This window comes from Larimichthys crocea, chromosome XVIII, assembly GCF_000972845.2.
Source record: "Larimichthys crocea isolate SSNF chromosome XVIII, L_crocea_2.0, whole genome shotgun sequence".
Taxonomy (NCBI): Eukaryota; Metazoa; Chordata; class Actinopteri; family Sciaenidae; genus Larimichthys; species Larimichthys crocea.
The window spans coordinates 7,791,451-7,818,170 of record NC_040028.1 but is presented as its reverse complement, the minus strand read 5'-3'; the positions used below and the strand labels follow the sequence as shown (position 1 = coordinate 7,818,170).

Below are 26,720 nucleotides of genomic sequence, written 5' to 3'. Positions count from 1 at the left end.
GACAGTGTATAAACACTAAAACATCCAGCAATTAATTTTCCCTTTACATTTCGGTCTTGTACCAAATGGCTCTTTCAGATCTTGTTTCTCGTTGTACTGGCTGTATTGAAAGAGAGATAAAGCTATAACAACACTAGACAAAGAGACCGAATTAACAGTTCACAGTTAGCAGGAAGAAACATGGGCCACAGGTAATAGTGTTGTGCTACTCATATATAATACTCATTTGAGGTGTGGAAGAAATGTCAGTATATCAGCTAGGGGAGCTTGTACTTTTAAATATATGTGAAAAAAAGTATGTGAAAAATATCTTTGACTAGAGCTATCATTAAAAAGCTGGTGGAGGGTTAAGTGCTTGTGAAATGTCTCTGCTAATGCATTCCTGTCTTGTTGAGCTTTGTCCTGATAATAGATTATAAGCAAATGAGAAAATTTGATTATTTCAGAGATGGAAATGGAGCTAATGGTCAAATAATTTGTATAATTATGGGAAATCACACTGTAGCCTTGCAGTAGAGCCAACACAGCGGTGGGTCCAGAGAGGACGTTGGACATAAATCTTGTAAGGCTTTTTGTTCATCAACATCCTTTGATGAACATTGTAAGTCAATAGGAGAGAGTATGATATGTAAACTAACTCAATCAATTTTAGAACTGTTTTAGTTGTCTCTCTAAAGGCCATGTGTAAGTTAGTCTGTTCTAAAACTGAGGCAAAATATACATTTTAATACAATCGTACGCTACAATAGTATGCTATAGATTCTAAACGTGGTTGGATTTTGATCACGTGTGCTGGGATTTAAATAGGTTTGCTGCTTCATTTTAAATTCAGTAAGAGAGAAAACAGCTACATGCATCAAGTTTCAATGAATAACATCTTAAGACATCTCCCGTTGTATGTAGAATACCACGAGCACTTTGATCTCTTTCTCTTCTCATGGCAGAGTCTTTCTCCCCTCAGGAGACCATCTCTTATCCCCCGTCTTAGATCATCAGGAAGTGTGAAGGGATCACTGTGTCAGTAAGGCTTAGGAGCAGATGACATACTGAGGCTTTTTGTTGCTTGGGTGCTTGTTGCTCGAAGTTGCAAACATTGTTTTTTGCTGATTTTGTTATTGTGATTAGGTTATGGTTTTCTATTTGTTGTCAAAGTAATTATTTGGACAGCCAACACGCATTTTATCTTATCTTTTCTCATTTAAATCATTTACACTAGCTTAGATTTTAGTATTCAGGTTTTTTTTTTACACAAAATAATACTTTTCTAAAAAGTAAGACAGTCATCTTTATGGCTGCATTATATTTGACAGATTTGCAACTTATTGTCTTGGCTATAATTGAGAGGTCACCATCATCTGGGAATAGATTCCACAGTGTTTCTCAAAGGAGCCATTGTTCTCTCACTCATCCAAGGACCTGGTGACAGTAATAGGTCAGTTTATTTGAAGTTGTAGTCACACAAAGACATTTAGAGAGATTTATAGAAGAGAGTGCTTCTCTTCAGTGCTTTCTGTCCCATTTTCCCTCTGTTTACAATGAAATACGCCCCTGCAGTCGTTTGGCACTTCACATGTCCTTTTATATAAGTTTGCTTTGTTTGTGTATCGATTTGTGTATGCTTTCTCTGTATGTACAGTATGCACACGCAGCATTGTCACATACAGTATGTTTTATGTATGTTTGTCTGCATGGGCTTCTTCTTAAGTCTTTGGAGCTGTATATGTTTTGTTTTGGGGTTTTTTTGGATGTAAGTGATGGCCAGTAACTCATACAGTAAATGTTAGAAGAATTGACTTCCCATGCCAGGCAAATGGCAATTTAAATTTTCTTTAAATGTATTGAGCCTTAACTGTTGCCTCTTGAATGAAGATGGCATTAACCTGATCCTGGACTTGTCCCATCCAGCTTTGAAAAATCATGAATGATTATGTTAATCAAGACAGAAAAAGTACTGTTTTGGCATGTAGGCAGATTTGCAACATATACATAGATATGTTCTTGCTATGACCATATGATAATATATTAAAATACAGTATTTGGCTCAAACAAACATACTTTAAATCCAGTTCCAAGGTATCTGTGTTTACAGAAAATGTTCATGCTGGTTTGAGTCAGAGGATTTTATTTGACTGTGAAATGTCAGGACAGCCATGCCGGTTACTCTTCAACAACATAACAGTTACTTTTAGTAATTTTGTTTGGATACAGAGCACACAGCCACTCTGAGCATATGCTCATTCACGCCGACTTCCCTCTCACCATCTCCAGACAAATTAATTTCTCAGAGTTGCCTTCAGCTGCAGGTCTGGCCATTGCACAGCTGTTTCAACCAACTGCAGCACTTTAAATTCTCTCAACACTATAAATCATTCAGTTTGGCAAAATATCCAGGACTGCTAGATTCACTGTAGATGATGAAGTACTTAATCATCCTTTACCCCCATTAATGAAACACAGAGTAGAATGCAATATTTTTTTTAATCAAATTTAAGCAAACCTATACATTTCTGTCACTGCAGGCAAAATCTAAACTAATGATCATATCATTGTTCTTCTCTCCCCTGTCCAACTTCTGGCTTGTCATGCACTGCTAATATGGACATCCACGCAGGCTCAGGTCAGTGCCGTTCATCCTGTACATATACTACTCTGCTTTAGTTAATGAAGACAAAATGCATGCCAGATCTGTCAAAGTCACATAATCCTCTTGTGACCCTTTGGTCGAGAGAAAGAACAATAGTGTGATTTAGAGAGAGTGCTACATTGATGGAAATGATTTATGTGAAGTGAATTTTGGACATTTTCTAAAGAATGTCAGGACTTCCATTATATTGTCGGTCAAACTTTTGAGTGTGTCCTCAAAGAAATTTTGATCCCAGAAGTATCTAAATGAGAACAAAAGATAGAAGATAGACATTGCCTATATGACATATAACCAGTGAGAGAATCCAGTTTGTATCAGCTAAGCATATTCCTCTTTCCTCTACAATGAGAGCTCCTTGTAAATGTGTGTGACCTAAGTTCTCCTTGGCAGCAAATACTGTATTTTTCTGCTCCATGTGTGTATACTAGTGGTCCACCAGCTTTAGCCCACTAACAAATGATTAAATATCTGATACCTTATGTGTTGTTGCACAATAACCCATTTAGTAATTGCTATGGTCATGTGCTTTCTCACTAAACAACTGGTGTCAGTGAAAGCAAACAGTATAAATTGTGTATATACTGTGGAAAGTGACTAGAAAGTTGTTTTTTTCTGGCGATGAAAATGAGCTGTTAAGCTGAAATTGTGTTTCTACAGTAGTAGTTGAGAGAATGGGAGCAGAGCAGTTGCCAGTTTACCCAGCAGGGGCATCTGCAGGGACAGATGGGAGATGATGAGGGTGTGTAATAGGCATCTGTGTGGCCCGTAGGGGAGGGAATACTCTACACTCATTCCCTCTCTCTAGCCTGGACACACACACACACACACACACATACACTTACAGACACCCATTACAGCTTGTCATAGCTTTTTCCACAAATTGTCCTCTAGAGTATACCTTTTACTGCGGCGGACTGTTACATAGATTGAGAGTAAACATGTGTTTACAGGAGCATTGCTCTGGCTGTTCCCTCGGTTATACAAACATGCCAGACTCCCTGGTTGAGTGGGGAGAAGTGAATAGGCTCAACATCCAGCCAATTACATCCTCAGCTAAAGTGCCTATTGCCATGGTCATTGTCGTTTTTACACACCCCATGCTGTTCTCTCCATATCATGCATACATTTTATTTCACTCTAAAAAATAATAGTATTGTCCTTTTTTTTGCAGTATATCAGGTGCCCTCGATTAGTTTGGTGAATGGTGAACTTTATTTAGTTAAGGTGTTGAATGTTCCCTTTGATTCCTGTTGCTCACAATGTATAAAATATAAGGACCATCATACTGATATTAACATCTTTGGCAGCACTGAATAATTCTTCCCTTAATTGGGAGTAGTGCAGACTTCAAAACATTGCACAGAACCAATATGCACATCCATAACTGCACAAATGGTTGATGTTGACACACAAATACAAAGAGAAGAGAATACAACATGTTGTGTTCTTAAGCATGAGTCTTGTCATAAAAACAGCATGTAGACACGTATACCCCCGAGATAAAAGCAAGCAATTACACCTGCAAAATCAAAGAAGTCTTCTTTTCTGAAAGATAAAGGAAGAGCCATAAGGAATACTGGTTTCCACCTAGAGACGTCTCATTAGTGTACTATAAAAAGTGAGACTGTCCCTAATATCTTTTATATTCCCAACAGGTGTATGCACCAATAGATGTAGCATGCTTATATGTGTGAGTGTCTTTGTGTGTGTGTGTGTGTGTCCATTTTTTCAGGTAGCACACTCGGCTGCTTCCTTTCTATAATCTCTCATGTGTGTCCCTTTCCCTTACAGGTGTACGAGGCTGTGCGGTGCCACAGTGAATGCAGCCAATACGAGTGGAAGATCGAGGCATGGTCCATTTGTACCATCAACACCGTGGATGACCTGCCAGCCTGCGGGGAGGGAGTCCAAAGCCGCAAGATCAGGTCAGTGAGTGGGTTAGACTTGGCAGTCCGCTAGCCTGGCACTGCAACACTCACCAGGAGGAGTAGACTGGCAACGGTCCTGTAGCTGGCACTCATCGCAGTTCTGACTCTTGCAATGCCAAGGGAAAACAAACAGTCAAAACAAACTACTACTTTCTAATGAGTGTTAGATTTTTTTGCAGTGCCTTTTTAGTGGTACTTAAAATAGCCACAGAGGAAAGCAGTGAAGTGCTGACTTTTTGCATGCACCATTGAAAATGGGAAATGCTAAATCGGGCGACTGGGTGGTTGTATCAAAAGCAAATAAACTGTTCTTGTTAAGCTTGGTCTAAGCCCACCTCTAAATGGAAGACACAACTGTGGCTAAACTTGTTCCCAATCATCCACCCATAGCAAAGCGTCAAATTTTGAACTACCAGTTTCCAGTTTTATTACAAGCAGTTTATAACAGTACACTCAATATTTGCAAAGTTTCATTATAGTCCATTATATTTATGTATTTATATTTATATTCAAACAGCTTATATCCTAACCCCTTAAATGAGCTGCTAAATCCCACCTGTGAAAAAAAGAATGTAATCTATTTTGAGTCAGAAAACTTAAGTCAGTGCCCCAGAGACTAGTTATACAGCTGCATCTGCTGTTCTGCTAGGTGTGTGAAGAAAGGAACAACAAGTGGGGAGGCCAGCAGTGTGGAGGACAGCTTGTGTGATCAAGAGGAAATGCCACCCAGAGCCCAGGTGTGCTTTCTGGCTTGCGCCAACGACTGTGTCACAGCACCCTGGGGACCGTGGAGCAACTGCCCTCCGGTAAGAAACAGTAATGGAGTAACTGATTTTCTTGGTTGATTGATAGGTCAAATAATGTATTCTTATTATTAAAAGCGTCATCATCAGCATAGAAGTGAACATTTCAAATGAAGCTACTGTATAGGGTAAAGGGTGGTTAGATGAGCCATTAGCAGTGAGATATAGAAGGCATTTTTCAGTTTGAAATATGTGCCTGTAAAAAAACATCTGTTCATTTATAATACTGTTTTTACTACATCCAATTTTAGTTCACATACAATTCACATATTCGCAGTTTTAGACCAATATTTGGGTATTATAATTGATTTTAAAAAAGCATTTTCACATTTTGACATGTAGCGATTTATAGACTTGACTTACAGTCTCTTTTTGTCAGTTTACAGAGAAGTAATTAAGTGGTATAATTGTTTGAATAGGCTCTTTTCACCTTATCTGTTTTTCAAATCATATCAACAGTATATCATATAAAATGAATGTGTTTTTGCTATTTGTCAGTGCAATGCTGTCTGCCAAATGTTAATTCCGTTTATCCCATTTCATTTCTGATTTGCATTTTTAATGGTTTCTTTACTTTTCTTAGACTAGGACCTTTTTCTAGACTCCATTGTTATGGTAATGATAGATGTCTCAATTAACAGTTGCAGTTCTATTAAAATAATCCACAGTACCCAATAAAGAGACATTTTGTTGTCATGGAGACAAAGTGTCGATTTCTGTTTAAAAGCAACATATGCACGTTGTAATTAAATATGAGGGAAGTCTAATAAAAATTAAAGCTCATAATCTAAAGAGCTTATGCGTGTATCCATCCAGCTGCTCGGTAACCTTGTGTAACTAAAATATCACATTTTGCACTACAACTTCAGGTACTGCAAATTAAATTCCATTAATGTGCTCCAATTTTCTTCAGTGAAGGTTAACCCTCAGGCTACAACTATGTAGCATATGTTCCCCAGTGTTTCTAGCCGCAGGCTACTGGTCACACAGCCATGTAGCCGTGTTATAGGTTTCCTGGAAAACATAACAGTTCATTGGACTGGAACATTGGACTCAGAGAGAGTGAGAGAGAGAGAAACAGAGGGATAAAAAGAGATTACTTTATTAGTCTGAGTTTTCAATCTTTCAGTCTGCAAGCTTTGGCAGCACTCTTAATATCAGTAAAATGCACCTGTCCAATGCAGTTGGTGGTATAATTATGTTAAAACTGTTACCTTGAAAGCTAATTAAACTGCAACATCCATATAAAACTGTTATGGATAATTTGTTTCGACTATTATTAGATTATGTAATCGTATTTATATGTTTGTAACCTCTGAAGAAGGTCAGGCTTAAAATAAATGTATCATGGTTCAGACTGACATGGTGTAGCTGAATCAATTGGTTTTTGGACACTAGGAAGCATTCACTAGACACTCACGCTATAGTAAGATGTTAAAGCTGAAGTACATGTATTCATCATGGCATGATGGTCAATGATGCCATGACAGCCTTGCTGTAGCCACTGAAGCCAACTTCATCAATAAATATGCTCAATAACACAAGATAATTGCAAATTTCTCCATGGAATGATTCTACTCACTTTGGCCTGCATTAATACAGCAAACTGCCAATTGAAAGCATGTCCAATAAATAAATAAAGGATCTGTATATTCATACATCAAAGTTTTACCTGTAGATTTAAGTTGATTTACAGCCACTGCTAAAAGCAATAAAATGCCATTGTCATAAACAAAGTTGTACAACAACTTCTTTAACCTGACCTTTGCAAAACTCCACCAGCAAATCTCTTCATAAAGTTCAGAATGGATTTTGTATAAAAAGCCCACTCACTGAATAACTCTTGATACTGCATCTCCATTTTGCTTTCAGACAGGCATACAGTATCTCACCCTCACCTGTCTTGACATCTGGGACGTTGTGCTGCAAGACACTGATGAGAAATCTTAAAAAAGACACATCTCAATTCCTGACATCTCAGTAGGAGATTTTTTTCTTTGCAAATGCATAGTGTTAGAAAACAGTAATGCTTATCGTAAAATATGCTGTCTCAATGTAATTGGAGATAGTTGTAGCCGTTGGCCATTCTTATACTGAAATGAGGATGTTGTGCAGTTTGTGTAGGATTGTGTGGAGATCAGCTGTGTTGTCGGGTTCAAGGGTGGCAAAGTGATAAAAAAAAGCATCCTGGTTAATAACACCTTGATGGTTCCCAACATTATCCACATACATTCACAGTGGCACGATGGCCAATGATGTCCCTTCCCTATAGCCTTGTTTTAACCATTAAAGTCAATAAAAATGCAATCATGGGGGATTGTATTTAGCTTCAAGACGCTTTGAAACAGATACAAATCACATAATATCAAGAACAAACCCAAAGCTGTCTTTATGGGGAAGCACAAACAGTGGATTAAGGATTTGTGTTTACATCATAGGATATCCTCAGCCAACAGCAAAGTGTGCCTGCACACGTGCAGACTACTTCATTGAAATGAGAGCTTCTGAACATCTGCCAGCAGCTAGTGTATGACTGTGTTTTTTCACCTATTCCACAACTTTCATGGAGAGGATTTTAGGTCAACTGTGAACATTCAAAACCAAACTAAAATGAGAGAGGTAAAGAGAAGCAACATACCCTGACCTGCAATGCAGACCAATCAGCACCACTATGAAAATATTGCACAGTAAAAGAACTAATGCTTAAACTGTGGGGCTAAATAATGCTAAAATGCTGGTTTGTGAATTACACTTATTTTCAATGGAGTATACCTGTTTCTTTTAACCATCAGACATCAGAATTAAAATAATACTAAGAAATTCTCTAAGAATAAACACTCAACGCATTTGTGCTTTGCCAACATTATATTCACATTCAAGAACACATCTATTCATAAGCTGTTTCCTCCAGCACAGCTTGGGGTGGACTGTAGCTGTGAAATGATCAGCATGAGAATCAACACTTTCAAGTCAGAGGACATACTGTAGCTCCCTGTGGGGAAAAAGAAGGTTATCGTTTCATCCAAGTTGGATTTTGCTGTTCTGAGTGAAGGAGATTAGGAGAAGATGGGGCCAAACAAGGAGGCAGGTGCGTCCACTGATGTATCCGACATATCTGAAGAGCAACTTGATTTTTATTATAAGATATTTAGTCCTGCTTACATCCCATGCTGTTCATTTTAGACACCATATTACAGAGAGACTTCTTTTACCTCAGGTCAGGATTACACAATTTGTTCCAGTTTTAGATAACAACACTGGCAAAGGGTAGGCCAACACTGTAGGGTGTTTTTGTGTGTGTAGATATGCATAATGTTACTGTGCTTTCATACAGAGGAGAACATACATACATAGAGTGTTTTAGCACTTAACCTACAGTAACTCATCTTGCAAATAATCAGAATTAATTTACGACTGTTTAGGTTTTATTGGTCTAATTATTTTTACAGTACATAAGGTGCTGTGAGAAATGTTCTGGACAACAACCAAAGGCGCTGCAGAGGCTGCAGATTGCACAACCATATATACTGTGTGACAGTTGGTGTGAAAACATTACAGCTACAATGACTGTGGCTGATTCATGAGCCTCACACGGAGGTCCCTCATTAGGAGGTGACAGTGATTGAAGTGCAAGTCCTGGTGCATCAGGAGCACTGGGACAAATACAGCTCAATGTAAAGACCTTTATCAGTAGAATCTTTCTTCTTCTCTCAGAGACACAGCGTCCTCACAATTTCACATCCTTTGCTCCTTTGTTCACAGATTTCTGTCCTCGTGTAGCATCATTTGCAAATTCTCATTATATTACACTACCACTGTCCCATGATGGATATTTTGTAAATGCACTCTTACAGTTTTCATAATTGCCCTCTCAATTATTATTGAGACATTCACATTCGTCTTCATCTTCCTTCAGCACAGTGTACGAGTTGATACAAATTCCGGTTTCTCACGGTTTATCTTCTTTGCCATTATTCAGACATACAGTATTTATAGCACACTGAAGGCAGCAGTTACTGTATATGTGTCAAATAATGTAGAATTCAAACAAGTGCCCTCCTTTCCAAGGCCTCAGGTGGGGAGATATAAAATGATACTTACTGTATATAGATTTGCGCCCATGAATTTGCATTACCTTTACTGTAAAAGCTAAAAGCTAAGCCTGTTTACACTACAGTGTTACAGATAGAAACCGCTGCACTGGGTTGTTGACCAATTAGGTAACCACAGTGAAACTAGAAGCTAAGGGCTCATTTTAAAACATCAACCCTGGTGATTTGAAAAAAAAGGTGCATAAGAAGGCTTTGAGTGGTCTACTTTTCAAATTGCATTCAGCATGAATGCCTTTAATTCTTTACTGACAGAAAAGGGTCTATTATGGGTACAAAAGGGGTAAGGAATAGGCTTAATTTACAAATTGGTTTTATGAAAGGTTTTCTCTTATTTTTTCCATCCAAGTTTCACTTTATTATAATGGCAGATTAAATTATTTTCAATAGCTCTCTTACACAAAACATCTCACAGTAAGATACGATCTCTCCATGGCTCTAAAAGTATAATCAGTATTATTTGATCTGTGTAGCAACTACTCTTTTAAGATATTTTTTGCATATGCATAGCTATAGTTATTCTTTGGCATTTTAAGAGCTTTTTAAGGTCATCACTGAGTATTTTCTATGTTTAGATTTCACAATATAATTTAAAACAGGGTTCAAGGGCGTCATGAAAGTCCTCAAGTTGATAATCACAGTGCTTATATGTCATTGGAATATCTTATTGAACTAGAAAAGGAGACTGCAGCTGATAGTTTTAATTACATCTTCTCAAACATTTGGATGCACCTAAGTAAACAGAAGAGAAACATCTGTCACATTTCTTTTTTTCGTTAAATGTGTTTGTCAGGAAGCAAAAACTAGTCATCTCAGAAAAGGTGATGCTTTGTACCAGATTTAGCTTTTACACTTTTACACTGCCAACCCTGAGGCTTCATGTCGATTTATTTCCAAAGAAAAAATGACTAATAGTGAAATACACAGATGCATTCCCTCCTACTTTCCCTCAGATTTCAAAATCCACTTAAAATTTTTATTTAAATGTTTTAAAGAATGGCCCCATCAATAAGGAATACTGGATTCGAAATATCAAAGTTTGAGTTGAATTTATTATTCTTGTACAAGAAGGAGTGTTTAAGGAGGGTTACAGAGAAAAAGGCTCCTAGAAGAGCCTTGACAATAAGTTCTTATACACTTGTCTTGGACACGTCCCCATAGATACAGATAGCACCATAACGTCTTTCTAAGTTCTCTAATCAGTAGTCAGCAGAATATCCCTTCGTCTAAAGGACTTCCTCAACTTCTACATACAGCTGAACTGTATCTCTCCCTGCCAGCCTCAGCAAAAACACAAATAAAGGAAGTGCACACAAGACATGTAAGAAATAGAAACATACAAAAAAATTATATTATTATTAGATATATATATATATATATATTATAATTTTATAACAGTACATTGTCTTATTTGAATTTTCAAATAACTGTTCTCCTAAAAGAGAAGTAATAATATAAAATATGGGTCAGTGTTGTTTGGGGCTTGTGAGCAAAATCCTTCACGCATTTTCAAAGACAATAAATAATAATAAGAAGAAATAAGAAGAAATGTGTTATATTATATATAATACAAAATTGCTGTGTTTTATTTATCAGTTCATCTTAAATAAATAATAATGTTTCTGTCACAGAAAAAAAAATTGTGTATTGTATAATAACTTTGTATAATGACTCCCTCTGTGCAGAGAGAGGAGAAGTTTTTGCACGAGTCCATATCTATCTATCTATCTATCTATCTATCTATCTATCTATCTGTCTATCTGTCTATCTGTCTGTCTGTCTGAACGGATAATATAATGGTTTACTTCAACATGTTTGTTGTGTATGTAACTAAATTTGGTGTTTTATGTTCATTACTGATGAGAATTCAGTCATAATGTGTTAGTTAGTTATTTCATATCTTTGACCAGCGTTCTTGACAATGGCATTTTTGTCAATGCTTTCATCGCTGTGCAGCAATGTGACCAAGGAACAGCAAGGAACAGGAGCAGACATATTCTCCGACTCCCAGCCTCAGAAAACGCGGCATGCCCAGAGTTGGTCCAGTCAGAGCCATGCGTCCTCAACAGCACCTGCTTCATGTACCAGTACAGAGTCTCAGGTATGATGACCTGCACAGCAGGTCTGAACTTTAAGATGAAGCATTGAGACGGGGACAGTGTTTTAATCCCAGTGTTGGTTTAGCAAAATGTTACTGGTTGGGGCTGACATTGGGGCATCATGAGGTAGAACAGGTCAGAAGATCGGTTGTTCGATCCCCAACTCCTCCAGTCCTCCTCCAGTGTCCTTGGTAAAGATATAGAGCCTCAAATGTCTCCCAATGGTGTCATCAGTGTTTGAATGTGATTAGCTCCTAAACTGATGAGCAGTTTGTACCTTGCATGGCAAGCCACTGCTGTCAGTGTATGAATGTGCGTATAGGTAAATGAGATGTGTAATGTTAAAGCGATTTGAGGGGTCAGAAGACTAGAAAGACGCTATATAAGCACAGTCCATTTACCATTACATTGATCCTGCTGGCATGCACAAGCTGGTCCGACAGTGAGACTAATGTACAGATATGTTGCTTGCTTGTGTGTGTGTGTCTCTGTTGCAGACTGGAGTACATGCCAGCTGAGGGAAAACGCCATTTGTGGTCAGGGTTCACGATTGCGTCTCTTGGACTGTATTCGCAGCGATGGCAAGATTGTGGAGTTGAAGAAGTGCGAGCAGGTAACCGCTGTGTAGTCACAAAATCAGGTTTTCACAATCATACTTATTATTGCCTAAATATTCATTTACTCCTCACAAGGAGATATAAGCAGGGAGGTCTAATGTTTGTTTTCGCAACATGCAGCAAAAATGTACAATGCATTGGTTTTACTGAACAACAGGACTATTTTTCCTACACCATATACTCACAGATGGAAATTAGCCAACAGGAAATTAAGTGCACCAAATGACAGAGAGCCTCCAGAAAGGAAACATTTTAATATCGTAGTTCGAAATACTTTGGAAAGTTTTTTTTTTCTTTTCATATGAGGTATTGATTTATGCTGCAGTACTCCACTTGTGTTCCCACCAGCTTATACATTATTGGTAGCCCAGTTGTCCAATTTGTTAAAGTGAAAATGTTGCATCTAATATCCAAACACCTTCATGTTTCACTCAGCAGTTTGCCACCAAGCCAAACACAATTCCCTTTTTTCACCCCTAGATTTAATCATGCAAAGATAGATGGTGGTCTTGAACTTGCAGTTACTGTAAATTCAATAACAGTAGGAGCTGTAACATTTCTCACTGGTGGGTTGCAAACTGGATATCGAGTTCCACAACCTGCAGTTTATGTTATCCAGGAACGTATTACACTGAGTGTAGGGAGCTTTATGGGGATGAAGGCCGTGATGTTGTCGCCTCTGTGTTAAGTCCAAATTATCAACGTGATTCCAACTCATATAAATCCAAAAACCTACAGCTCAGCAACATTTAAAAGCAAGATTAATGGTAAAATTGTTTAATTGCTGTATCTCCACTGTCCTGAAACGAACTGCAGCCTATTTAAAATATGGAAATGTGGGCGCTCTCTCTCTCTTGCTTGTTAGTAGAAATAATTAACTAGCCATCCTCACAGCTCTGCTCTTGTTTTCTACAGTTTGGTCTTATCAACAAGTGGGGGCTGTCGGAAAGCTGTGTGGTTGACTGTCCTGTCAGCTGTATTCTCTCCGATTGGTCGTCGTGGGCGGAATGCTCGCATAGCTGCGGTAGCCAAGGTAAACATATGAGCAAACAAAGTTGCACCAACCTGATGAACAGACACGGAGTCGACCACATATGCAGTGCCTCATTATTCCGTCTGCTCAGGCATTCACAGAGATGTTGAATTGTGCATGAATACATTTAAATGCATTAAAATATTTACAAGTATGTGTAATCCAAAGCCTTATTATACCGGGTAACACGGTGCTGAGCCTTTTTTTTTTTCAATAATGTATATATTAATATTCCCACTTCATTATCATTTTGTATAGAGCCCAGTTGTTAATTAATACAGGCAACTTTGCTTTGTGAGGTTATATTTTAAGAACAGCTGGTTCAGTTAAACTTAATTTTATACAGCTGACCTTTATGGATGTCATAAATGATTCACTGTTCCTAAATAAAATATATACCCTTCTTCTGCTTGATTTCAATAATACATTTAGTAATCACCAACCTGTGGCATGCTCAGCATCACTTTCAAAGCTGTGTTATAACCTCATGTAATATACAAAAGTTAATTATTTAACCTGGATGCATACGTTGTTTCTTGGGCCCATCTCCCAGAGAGAATGCCTCTTATTCTGTTAATTAGAGACTCAACAGTATCTTCTTAAGTTCATTAATTTTAATTTGTCATTGGCTGCCTGTCTCCTCACAGTTAACCCCTCATTCCAACAACAAGCTCACACAAGCACAGACTTTCAACTGGGGATTTAAACTCTCCTTCTGCTCTGTCACTGTCGCTGTGACTCTGTCTCTGCCAAACTCTCCGCTCCTTCTCACACATTGTGAAACACATCTGTCAGCCTTGATGAGGGATTTGCGTCGTATCTGTGTCAGACGACGCAAGGAGCTTGTTTTGTCACGACCCCATGGGAGAATTAATGTTTTGGGTTTGATTTTTGAGATGCCAGAGCTGAAGGTCCTTTTGCTGTATCTGCCTGAGGCCCAAGGAGCTCAGCATCTCCCGCGGCGTAAAACAAACACACACAGCTTTTGTCTTGACTTGGTGGCTGATGAGGGCCGTGCCTTTCGCTGAGCCTCTCAGGACCCACACACTGAGTTGTGACAACATAGCAATCCTGCTCTGTGGCCAGTCCTTTATACTGTTGCCATTTACCAAACTTTTTTTTTTTCTTGACACATTATTAATGGCTCACTTGAACAAAGCACTTATGTAGGAAACTGTTTGATGTGAGCATAAAGTGGCAAGGTGACGCAGATGTATGGTGCTGTTTCACTAATTCCTCTTTGTCAAGAGGAAAGTATTTCACAGGCTAAATAAAAAAAAAAGCACAGCCTCTTTTCACTCCTAAATATATGATCATTGTTTATTTCAGCCACTCATTTTATTAACTGTTATTTTATGGAGCCTTATGTTTGTGCAAGGATACATTTATTTCTCTTTCCTTGAATTCGCATGCTATTTACCCCTCAGTGTTTTTCTGTTGATTTATTTTTACTGTTTAGAAGTTTGTCATATTAACAGTGTACCTGAAAAATAATCTTTTTTTTTTTCTGGCAAAAGAGAGTTTTCAGCTTGAAGCACATGATCATCTCTGCTCTGTTCTTTCTAACTGTGTGTTGGCTTTGATCTTCTCTAGGTCAGTCTGTTCGAACCCGGAGAATCCTGCAGGAGGCTCACGAGGAGGGTCGGCCTTGTCCCAACCAGCTCACCCAGACCAAGCCATGTCCCATAAGGCCTTGCTATACTTGGCAGCTGAGTGACTGGTCTTCGTGCACTATAGAGGTATAACCTGCACTCTGAATGCTAGGTTTGAGTTTGTTTGTTTTTAACAAGATGAAATCAAGTGTCTTTTTCAAATGAGTTACTTGTTACAATCTATCTATCTTAATGCAATGTCATCATGCACTTCCATAGGGTGCCCACTTGCATCATAAGTTTCTCTATGAATCACTTTTTTTTTTTTTTTTAATATGTGCAGTTTGGAGGTACTCTGTAGATTGTCTGCACATACTGGCACACACACAAGTATGTGGGTGACGCAATGCAAATTCTTACCAAAGGTTTCACAATATTTCACTGACACGACTGACAGAAACGCAGAAGATGGATGTGAACAATGCATGTTAGTGAAAATGAATAAATAAAAATGCTTTGCAGATGTTTTATGAGGAATTAAATACATTCAACATATATGTTATACCTCAAAAAATGCACACAATGCATTCAGTGACAGAATGTTAACAGATACTTTGTTTACAATAAAGCTCTTAAAGTTTGAAATGATTGAGGAGAAAAGTATTAAAACACACAGAAATGTAAGATATAAGATGTTCCATGTTAACCAGTTCTTGATATCCAATCAAGTCAAATAAATGTTCTAAATTAGGGTGGAGGACACGTCTGTAGGTAAATCTCACAAAGGTCATATTTTGTGTGTGTGTGTGTTTGTGCAGGGTGCAGAGTGTGGTGAGGGGCTTCGGAGACGGAACCTATCATGTGTCATTCACTGGGGTGACTGGCCTGAGTCTCCTGCTCATCCAGTGGAGGAGGAGCTTTGTGGAGACAAACTGAGGCAGCAGATCCAGCAGGACATGGAGCAGCCCTGCTTCATCCCCTGTCCAGGTAAAGCTGCACTCAAATATACTGGATTAACATTTTATTCCTCGTCAGTGTGTTGACATAAGGTGGTATTATTGATGTATGCATGAAATGTATTTTTAATTAATATTTAAATTTTGAATCAGCACGAATAGAGCATGATTCCATAGTTGATGTGAATTGTGTATTACTATAGTCATTTTGAATCCATAATACCAATCATTTTTTGGCCTGAAGCGCCTAATTTATAATACGTAAGGGTTTTTTTTAACCTCAAACGCATTTGCTGGAATCTGTCAATACATTGTCTCCTCTTTCAATTGGGTGACATTTTCAGCTGCTATATAATTATTGAAAAATCAATAGAAGTCATAGACTATCTAATGACCCTTTTAGCTCTACATTATCTGGATGGGTACATCCAATAACAACTGTGAAAAAACACACAATGTCCACTTGGATAAGTTCTTTTTTTATATACATATATATACACAGTACCTATAAAAGCACAAATGCTGCAAAAGTCAGTACTGAGTAACTACAAAAAAACTTTTATGATCAATTGCTCAACAACACTATACATTTTTTACACTACTCTACATTATGCAGCAACAACAAAATAGTACAAGCTTAAAATTATCATGTGCTAACTAGAACAATTAAGCGATCATACTGAGAGAACAGCTATTGGTGTGTCAGTGCAAAATCAGTGGTTTACTAACAGAAATAATGTAACATCAGATATAAGTTTAAAGTCAGAATAGCTTTGATTTTATGCATTTTTTTTATTCATTGCTATTGCAAAAGCAGTTTATGCTGAGACCATAAAGGGACAACAAAATGAAACGTGCTTTGTGTGTTAGGGCTATTCTAGCTTACTCTATTTTCTCCTTTTGCATCACAAAGTAATTTAGAATAGTGATTTTACAAGTTGATGGCAGCACATCATTAATTGCAGGCACAGCGGTGTGGGCCTGCAGTAAAAGCAGTCATGCTACCCAGAGGAAACAGACTGACATGTTGGGGGTACTTGAAAATAATGAGCTGCATGTGTTGTCCCTCTACCAGCCAAACCAGTTACTGATGTCGTGAATCTCATCACCGATTAACATTTTATAGCAGATCTGTAAAATGACAGTCCACCAGTGAGAACCTCCAGAAAAGATATTCACGTTTATTTTACTGGAGTTTGTTGATGGAAATCTGAACGGAAACACTCAGCCCATTATCTTAAGAATAATGAGATTTGCCTCATACACCACCAAATAATTTATATATATTTTAAAGTGGCTTATTTATCTAGCCAATTACAACCTAAATTAAAATGTATTATTGATTATGCCCATTTATTACAACCTAAATTAAAATGTATTATTGATTATGCCCATTTTATCATTTATCTTCTCTGTTAAGGAAGCTGCAAGGGATGTGTTACAGCCTATTATTCAGTAAACCTGAATGAAAACTGAAAGCAGTATACAGGTGGAAAACACGTCATATTAGTTATTTAGCATTTTAAAACCTGTATAATATTCCAATGCATCCATAGATTGCTTAGTGCTTTCATGTTATTTCTAAGATCATCTTTAAATATCCTTACATAAACTTGTAACATTTCTGTCTCATCGACATTGTGTTCTTGCTTTGTGATTTTATTAACCTCGGTTTAAGTTTGTATACAAATGATTTTTATATAGTAGCATATGTTCTGTTATAGCTACTGAATGGGAACTAGATTTGTCTGTTACAGCTGCATCGCTTCATTTCCAAATAAAAACACTAAACTGCATTATTTAACATCATCCTAGTTAATAAATGCTAAGTACATGTTCATGTGCTTGAGCTATACCGCACAGCTGCAGCCACGGATGCGCATGAGGAGAGAGCCCAGCTCTAAATACACTTGTTTTCCCTGCAATTTTAACAGTGTTACTGCATTCAGTGTTGGCAGTCTGCAGTACACATCACACCACACGCATGCTGCTTTCTGATGGATAATGATAAAAGAGCACTAGTGCTTGCAGAGTGCTGCCAGGACTGTAGCTGTAAAAAAAATAAAACAACCTGGTGCATCTTGGCACTGCCTGCCTTAACAATGAAGAGGACTTGACAGTGAAAACTTGAAGAAAATATATGATTTATTATACCTTTATGTTCCTGTTGGTTTAGTTTCATCCTCCAATGTAATGCCTTATGCAGGTTTGATGGAGCTTTCCACTTTAGCAGCTCTGTTATATTAAAATTGAGACCATATAGACAAAAAGAACCTTTTAGACATTTTGACATGAACACAGTGTTTTTGACTGATTATTTTGGCATGGAAATTAGGGACCTACAACATAAAGCATCCATGGTTTTTAATTGGTTTTAATTGCACTGTGAAATGGTAAATCTTATCATTATATAAATCACCACGGCAACAAGAAGCCAGCAGATCACAGTTGACTGACATCTCATGATGCGACTGGTGTTTTTTTTTTTTGTTGTTTTTTTTTTTTAAATCCATTTTTAGAGCATATTGTGAATGGAGCGTTTGCCGTTAGTAAGGAAGCTTCTGGCCAGCTGACAGCTATGACCTAAATCACTTGTCACTGTCAGGCTACCCATGCTAGAAATCTATAATGACTCTTTATTGTCCTTAGGCACACTTAGTTGGTGTTCGAGCCACAAGTAGCAGAGATTTTTTTTTATTTTTTTTTTTTTTACAATTTTTAAAAGAAAAAAATAATTATCATCCGATAAAAAGACAACTCTGATCTCCTTTGGCATGGTTCTTGCCAAGTGAGGCTCTTGTTAGCTTTTGCCATGAAGACACATGATCGTGCAGTGCTTGCTTTTGCTCATCTGTCTCTCGCTGTCCTCTGATCCTTGCCTTGATTCATCACTCAACCCGCCTTTGCTGTGAGCCTTGGCTCAGGATCAGAAGTATCTGATGGCCAGAGCAGATGTGTGTGTGTAAGTGTGTGTGTGTGTGTTTGTGTGCTCACTGGTCTGCTTGTGTGAAGGTGGCAGGCATGGTGTTGGGGCCAGTGGGGGCGTGAGGAGATTGTCGACATGTATGTGATGTGGTGCACTGTGTGCATATGGATGTTGCTGTTTGCTGTACACTGCAGTCTTTGCCACAGCGTGTTTCCACAGCCACAGCAGCATGGGGGAAGAGCTGATTGAGTGGATCCGTATGAAGATGAAAGATAATGAGATGCGTCAATCCACAGACAGTCACTAATGGGCATTCTGAGCAGAGAATCAGAGGGTTGTTCTGGTTGAAGGAGCTGTGGCAGTGGGAGATATTTTCATGACATGCATACGCTATCAAGGATTGTATAAGATATTAATAGGATACAAGTGTTGATGTGTTATTTGTTGTCACAGAGTACTGTACATCAACCATCAGCCTTTATCCACTGAAATCATTTCTGAAACCAAATGAGTTTTGCTTCTCCTAAGAGACTTTTCAGTACTGGGTGCTGTCTTTACAGTTAGGCTCGGAGTTATAGCTTGTATTGTATAATTTATTACTCCGGTCGGTCTATTACTTCTGAATACCCACTGGGCTGTCTGAGTAATTTGTTTGTGCGTTCGGTACATTATCAGCCGCAGATGTGTGCTGAAGTTGTTTTCAACGTCTTTTAAATGTTCCGGGAGCTAGCAGGGGAGCCAGTAAAATGATCCCTGAAATACTGTTGGCAAACTGAATATAAACCACCATCAAATAGCTAAAAAGAAAGCGTTATTGAATAAGTTGTGCCTATCTGCAATGTTTTTTTTTCTTTCTGTTTTGTTTTTTTGCCCTTAGGAGACTGCCATTTGACTGTGTGGTCATCTTGGAGCTCTTGCCAGCTGACCTGCCTGGAGGGACGAAGCTTTGAGACCACGGGGCGCCAAGCTCGCTCAAGAGCTGTGATCATTCAGGTCATGGAGAATCAGGGCAGCTGCCCACATCAAGTCTTTGAAACCCAGCCCTGTAAAGGTAATGAAAAAAAAAACACATGTATACAAATGTCAAAGAAGCATTCTTTTATTGACAGATGAGAGTAATAAGTCACATGACAACTGGTTAGTAGTAAAAAGGGATGTTTATGATGAACCTACAGTGAATCATCACCCAGCTCTGCTGCTCCCCGTCAGGTTTAAGATAAGCCCACGGACATGAGATGAAATACTGTGTGTATTTATTGTTTTTTTTTTCTCTCTACTGCAGTTGTGATGTCACATGTGCATATGTTTGATTTGCATCTTTTACTCTTTCTCTGTAGAGTTTTTTTTTGTTTATTATCATAAATTTACTTTATTTGTTTCATTATAAAATCTCGTACTTTTCTGATTGCTGCACCTACACACCTAATACCTAATCAGCCGGCAAGTATTTGGGCTCTTGCCAGCTCTTTTACCTAATTAATTAGCTGCTTTTAAAGGCTGCATTTAAAATTGTAATTCTCCTGTACTTCATTTTAATACTGTGTCGCTAAATGTGTAACTTTAATCTAGTTTCTTTCCTGTGGTATTTCTCCTATGCGGTCTTGTTTTACACCACAGTGGCAAGAGTTCCTTTAATATATAAAATCAGGTTCAAGTGTCTTTGACTGTTCCTCTCTTCAAATCAGTCACCCCTTATAGCTCCCCCCAGGAAAATAAAAGCCTTCCTCTTAGAAAATAAAAGGGTGTCTTTCATACATTTCCAGCCACTTTCTACCATCTCATTTCCTCCAAAGATGACTTTATCTTGCAGCAAACTGCTTCAGATGCCCTTTTCCTTGCAGTACAAACATAATATTTCTCACTGTATAATATGATGTAGCAGGGCAGCAAAAGAAGTGGTGGTTAATGTCCAAGGGACCCTGGATGCCCAAAACACACTGCTAATGAGCATTGTCTCTGCCATTGCCACAGGAGGAAAATGCCACAGTTACCAGTGGAGGACAGGAGGATGGAGCAACAATGAGAGAGTGGTGTGGTGTCAGCGCTCAGATGGTGTCAATGTCACAGGTGAGCAGTTGCTGTGTTCTTCTGGCCACACTAGTGGGGTTACTGCAAAAGCGCTCATGGGAACTCGCACAGAAACTGTGAAACGTATACACTTATATAAATACAGATATCTATGTATATATGGCTTAATGCAGAAAACAACTGAAAATGTCCTAGCTCTGTTTTTTTGATCCATGGCACTGAACTGAATCAGCGTGAAAAGCAAAAAGCATAGAGTCATTTTTTTTTCAGTTCAGTCTAAATCACCTGGATATGTGCAACAGTGTCAAATCATTTGATCGCACAAAAAGGAATCTGTACAGTAAGCACTGCCATTACATTCATCTTCTCTTGTTCATCTGAGGAAGCTGTCACACTGGTAATTTTGCAGCAGGTGGTTTGGAAATACATTTAGAATGGATTCCCTCGATGGCTCAGAAGATAATTGAAACATGTGGAAACAAGTGAGAAGGGTGGATACAAAAACAGATGTGATGTCTTTTGCAATTGTTAATATCAGTTTACAATATTAGTTCATTATATCCTACAGTTGATATGAACTGTTACTTTACACCCTGCAAAAACAAAAATTTTAATATCGTGCATGACGGCCTGCAGTGTGAACTTATACTCTCACACACGCAAATAATAATTTTAGTATAGCGTTCTAGTTTAATTTAACACCTTATTTGATCTGCCTATTCTCAGTGCAGCCTCTATTGATTTCTCCTCTCCCTTTTAACATAAGTAATCAATAAGCCAGACTCTGCACTGGGAGGCTTTCAATCCATATAAATATAATCATTCATTTGTATTTGTGGGAAGTAAAGCAGGCGTCGAGAAAGCAGAACAAAGGTAATAGCGCTGTGGGAACGAAAGCTTTAGGTGAGCGTGATGTGCCGTAAATAGTGGCTGAATGTGATCTTATCGCTGTAAGGAAGCGTTTCTGGCAAATATGAGCTCAGAAGGAATAACCTCCCTCTGCAAAGAAGGCAAGAACCCAAGGCATTACTCTTTGATATTTTGACATGCAATTTTCCATGTTGGAATTAAAATGTTCACAGATTGATCAGGGACCCTGATAGGCAACTGAGCGCATTAATCAGGTGTGACAGTACATTAATTTAGTGATCAATGAGTAAAGGAACCCGAAATAAGAACCTGCTGTTTTTCTCCAGGGGGGTGTTTCCCACAGAAAAGGCCGACCACGGTCAGACACTGCCATCCTCCGTGCACTAAACCCTTCTCACACTGCACACCGGTAAGATCATTGTTCTTTGATCAGGCAGCTGTGATCTCTTTAATTCTCACTGTGTTTTTTTTCTTCTGTTTTCATGCTGATACCACATACAGGCAAGAATTTTAATGGATTGGATTTGACCTATGACATTTTTAATTTCCATTAAAGGATAATAACATTAATACCAATGAATATGGGCTCACTGTCAGTTAGCTGGGGGGAAGCTGCACACAAGCAGCCATGAAAATGACAAAGAATAGCCTGAACTTGAAGTTTTACTGCCCCTCTGAGTGCCCTCCATGTAATCGCACTTAAAATGCACAACAATAGCTGAAGCCTTTACAGAACAGCTTCATCATCTTAGGATTCATGACAGTTTTCAAGTCAGTCAGTTTTAGAAACAGTTTGAGACCCGATTTTAACATTCCACTTGGCATTTCACCTAAACAACAGGTTGTGGAATAAGCTGGCTAGAACAGTTGGCAATGGCAGCAAAAATAATTGGGAAGCCCCAGATGAAGCTCAAAGAGGTGCACACTGTCAGAACAAGCGATAAAGCCTTAAGCTTTCTTACAGACTGTTGTATCCTCTGTTTTCCAAGTTTGAGACTCTGAAGGTGCTACAGAGTTCATTTTGCAACCTTAAACCTTAAATAGGTATTTTATTTCAAGTACAATCATCATTAAATTAAAAACAACTAAGCCCCAAATCCTCCCACACAGTATTTTGTGTTGTATTTTCATCTTTAATGCCTTGTTTTACATAGGTTATCTGTAATTTTTGCTTGCAAACTGTAGTAAACTCAATATTCTTTTGTTTGTGCCAGTGGTTTCTTGTATATCTTGTCATATTTGTTCATTTTTCCACTCTGATGGACAATAACCTTATATTCTGTTCATTTCCATTCGGTTTGTGATTTTATTTCATAGCATTAGATGCTTAATGCAACTGAAATAACTTTGTAGTGTTGGTGTAATCTACCCCCTGTGGAGCACAGTTTAATGTCAGGGTGAGGATCAATCAACATGTGTTCATAGCACAGACTGCATAAATATGGTTGAGAGCAGAAAGAGTAAAGCAGAATACCTTCTATTGGCAGACTGTTTTTTCAGCAGGGTTTTGTATCGTTGGGAAAGTAACGATTGCAGTCATGTTGTTGTGTTGGCTGTAAATGATGTTCTCCTGGCTTCCTCCCCCCCAATGCAGAGCGGAGTGTGTGGGTGTGAGAAGGGTTACACTGAAGTGATGACCACGCATGGCTTTTTGGACTACTGCACAAGAACCCCGGGGGTGGACAACAACAAGAAAGCTGATGTGAAAACCAACTCTGGAAGATTAAAACCCGGACCATCTCAGGCACAGGATCTCTTCAATGAGTGGACCTTACGACCTGTTGGCCCAGGTACTGAAATGGAAATCATCTTTACAGCTCGAGCAGCATGCCTGATATCTTTCCTGCCTTTGGGCCACCCTTTGTAACTCTGAGATCACTGGGCCATGGGTGGAATTCATTCTAGGTCAATGTTTTTACTTCATCATTATATGCTGTGAAAAAAGAAAATGGAACAAAGTCAATGGACCATAAAAATGTCAAGAAATCCTAGTTGTTCTTCTGCAGTATCTATGTAAACTAAATCTGATTCTTTATTCTCAACCGTTAGAATAAAGTTCTAAAGATCTCCAGACAAAAGATACAGGCGTACAAATATTTAAAACTTTGCTTAAAACTGCTTTTTGATTTGCACAGATGGAAGAATAAAACTGTGGGTGTACGCCGTGACTGCTGTTGGATTCATCTTAATACTCTTCATTATTGCATTATCATTCCTGGTCTGGTATGTACCATATTACTTTTTTTTTTAGATATTCCTCACTGTGAATTGTGCAGTTTTTAAGAATAAAAGCTCCATTGTAGGTCAACACACTGAACACTGAGAAGCAAAGCTTATTCCTAACTATTTGAATCCAAAAAGAACCATGTCAAGTATGAGTTATACTCCTCACAATTCTTCGGAATTCTTTGTAAAGACTGAAATCAAGTTTGCCTGTGCTGCTAAGTCAGATACCCTGTCAGCTCTTCATTCTTGTCTATTTTTTTTTTTTCAGTAAGCCATCCAAAACCACAAAGACGTCTCCTCCTCCGCAGAAACCCTTGACCCTGGCCTATGATGGTGACATGGATATGTAACCAGAATGCAATACCTCAAAAGGACGCGCTCGGTCTCGGACAGACTCCTGACTGCGTTCAGATTGTTAGCAAGCACGTCCATCGCATACTACTGATTGTTGGAAAGTTTGAGCTTGGTGACAATTCGCTGTCGTGGCACTTGTCTTGCAAAAATGCAGCAAACAAGCGATGCTCAAGCATGATTTGCTGTAGTCCAGATTTTTGGCTGCAGCAAAACTGTCCTCCACGCAAAAGAGGAACCAAAGCAGAACATGGTGAAAATGACAGAAAAAGGTCTCTAGACATAGAAAATAAATGGACCTCTGGTTTCTTTTTTTTTTTAAAACTGCTAGCAATGTGAACACAATTGAAGCACTGTTGAAGAGGGCAAAGACGAAGTGGATTTTGGAGTTTTTCGTGTGTCAGGAATCAGAGAGACCACCTGGTTACTTGTCTCGTATTTGTGTTGTGAGGGAGACGAAACATCTCGAGTCAGCAGTCACCCATGACATTCAAAGGTGGAACAACAGAAGCATTTGACATTTGACTTTGTCTCATCAGTGCTGGATCTTTGTAAAGGGAAATGTCACAAGCCTTTTGGGTAAACAAACAGCCTTTTTTTGAATTTCTGAGAATAAACAAGATGCTCTATGCACTACGTTAGTGCTGATTCACTTTTGTTTCTTCTTTCTTTTTTGTTTTCCTTTCAAATGACTTTTCTAGTGATTTCAGTGTAATGCAAGTTGTTGCTGTCAGATTGTGTTTTGTTGATGATGTCATATGTGGTGTATATGTGGAAACCAAACGCAGGTTTGCCTTGAATTTAACAATACTATGATGCAGTAATTTCTCCTCCCTAATTCACCTAAGACTCTTTGCCACTGAGGACTAAATTACAAAACGAAACATGGCGACAAATGCAGTCGAGAATAACATACACAGACCTTTAACACAATGTATCAAATACCAGCATGATAAAGTTCATACCTCATACAAACGTTTTCCATCAAATACTAAATAAAAATGCACTGGTCACCAAAACAGATACAAGAATAGAAATTAGAAGAATTATCCATTGGAGAAAATATGCGTTCCCTTTTTTTTTTTTTTAACAATAATGCCACGTTTCATTTTCATTTAACACAATTTATTCTCTACCATTACACCCAAATACAAAGTCAGCTATTAGCAAGGAGAAAATATAGTTTTTGACAGTCTTGTGTTTTTTTTATTCACTTTCATTTTCGCACCACAAAAGCAGGGCTCAAACCATGAAAAACAGCAAATACCAAATATTTGTGAGCACATATTAATTAAGAGAGCCATCTCTTATTTTTATTTCTCTAACTCATGCACAAAAGTAAAATATTTAATTCAGCCCTGAATTTATTTCACATTTCCACTTACAGCACAAGACATCCATTAATTTTAGTGCCAGAATATCATCCCAAAGCACAGTAATGGACCATAAACACTTATTTAAACATAATTTATACATGCATCCTTCATTGCGTTATTCATGCTACACAGGCGAGGAGGAATTAGGGTCCTAATACTTTGTGGTTTTTGGCACTGACCAGGGTTTACTTTCTGCCTCTGCACACTGAAGATTTGGTCTTGTGTTATCTGACCTCCTTCTGAATGTATTTTAACAATAAATCTATAATCTTAATGGTTGTGTGAATATCGTTGTTACACATTGTAACAATTGTATTTCAACAGCTGATTGTATGTAGGCATGCTTGATCCATTTTGGCAGAAAGTGTTCAGAGTGGCCTTGCAAAGATCCTGTTTTACATGATGCCAAACATTTTTTTGAGTAGTTTCTTTTTGGCAGTGTTTCTAATATTTGGCCAGCAAAGTCAGTGTAAGATCCAATTGTGAAATACCATTGATTTATAATTAACATGATCAACTAATTAACAATCATCTAGGCACATCTCCATTATAAAACAGAGAACAGATCACTTCTGACCTGCTGAGAGAAATTCTATTGGGTTATGTTCAAGAAAATCTAAAGGTATGCTCACTCATTGTTTACAGTACCATGCTATTTGTGTTACTATTGTGTGTACATGGACAGCTGGACAAAAATGCAAATAAATTGTGGAACCATGTGAAAATAAAACCCTGTATTCTTTCCTCCTTGTTGCACAGACTGAGTGAAATATGTTCAAGTGAGATGCTCTACTCCTGCTGTGATCTTCATCAGCTCCTTGACTCTCAAGTCCTGATAAATTGTAATTACTGATACCGACTCCAAGGCAGAGCCCAGAATATATAAGCAGCTGATAAGATTCATCTTGCCCTGCAGTCAGATTCCCGGTCTGATAATCCCAGGATGCTTGCAGGCTGTGGGGGGAAACAGTGTTTAAATCTTTTGTCTCATCTAATTCATTTATTTAAGACTGTCACTTTTGTTTAAGAGAAGGTTGAATTCAAATGCTTGTGTCATTGCCATCTGATCGGTGGCAAAGACGTAGGCTGATCTTGTCATGTCCAATTCATCTCATTTTAGTAGCTCTCAAGACATATTTGCAGGTTTTTAGTGAAGCTATGT

General features: G+C 38.2%; 1 protein-coding gene across 2 annotated transcripts in view; it reads left to right on the top strand.

Annotated features, from left to right (window-relative positions):
• thsd7ba (thrombospondin, type I, domain containing 7Ba) overlaps nucleotides 1–26,273 on the top strand; it is a 159,626-nt gene extending 133,353 nt beyond the window's left edge. The window contains exons 17-30 of one of the 2 annotated variants that reach the window (XM_019268915.2): nucleotides 2,612–2,617; nucleotides 4,436–4,569; nucleotides 5,222–5,378; nucleotides 11,441–11,585; nucleotides 12,081–12,196; nucleotides 13,116–13,233; nucleotides 14,827–14,972; nucleotides 15,644–15,812; nucleotides 19,585–19,758; nucleotides 20,679–20,774; nucleotides 21,932–22,014; nucleotides 23,200–23,395; nucleotides 23,741–23,828; nucleotides 24,100–26,273. In XM_019268915.2, the coding sequence (XP_019124460.2) occupies nucleotides 2,612–2,617; nucleotides 4,436–4,569; nucleotides 5,222–5,378; nucleotides 11,441–11,585; nucleotides 12,081–12,196; nucleotides 13,116–13,233; nucleotides 14,827–14,972; nucleotides 15,644–15,812; nucleotides 19,585–19,758; nucleotides 20,679–20,774; nucleotides 21,932–22,014; nucleotides 23,200–23,395; nucleotides 23,741–23,828; nucleotides 24,100–24,181 (1,710 nt within the window). In that variant the 3' untranslated portion in view covers nucleotides 24,182–26,273. The remainder of the gene's footprint in view (nucleotides 1–2,611; nucleotides 2,618–4,435; nucleotides 4,570–5,221; nucleotides 5,379–11,440; nucleotides 11,586–12,080; nucleotides 12,197–13,115; nucleotides 13,234–14,826; nucleotides 14,973–15,643; nucleotides 15,813–19,584; nucleotides 19,759–20,678; nucleotides 20,775–21,931; nucleotides 22,015–23,199; nucleotides 23,396–23,740; nucleotides 23,829–24,099) is intronic. The other variant, XM_019268917.2, reaches the window with a different exon arrangement.
• The last annotated feature ends 447 nt before the right edge of the window (nucleotides 26,274–26,720 follow it).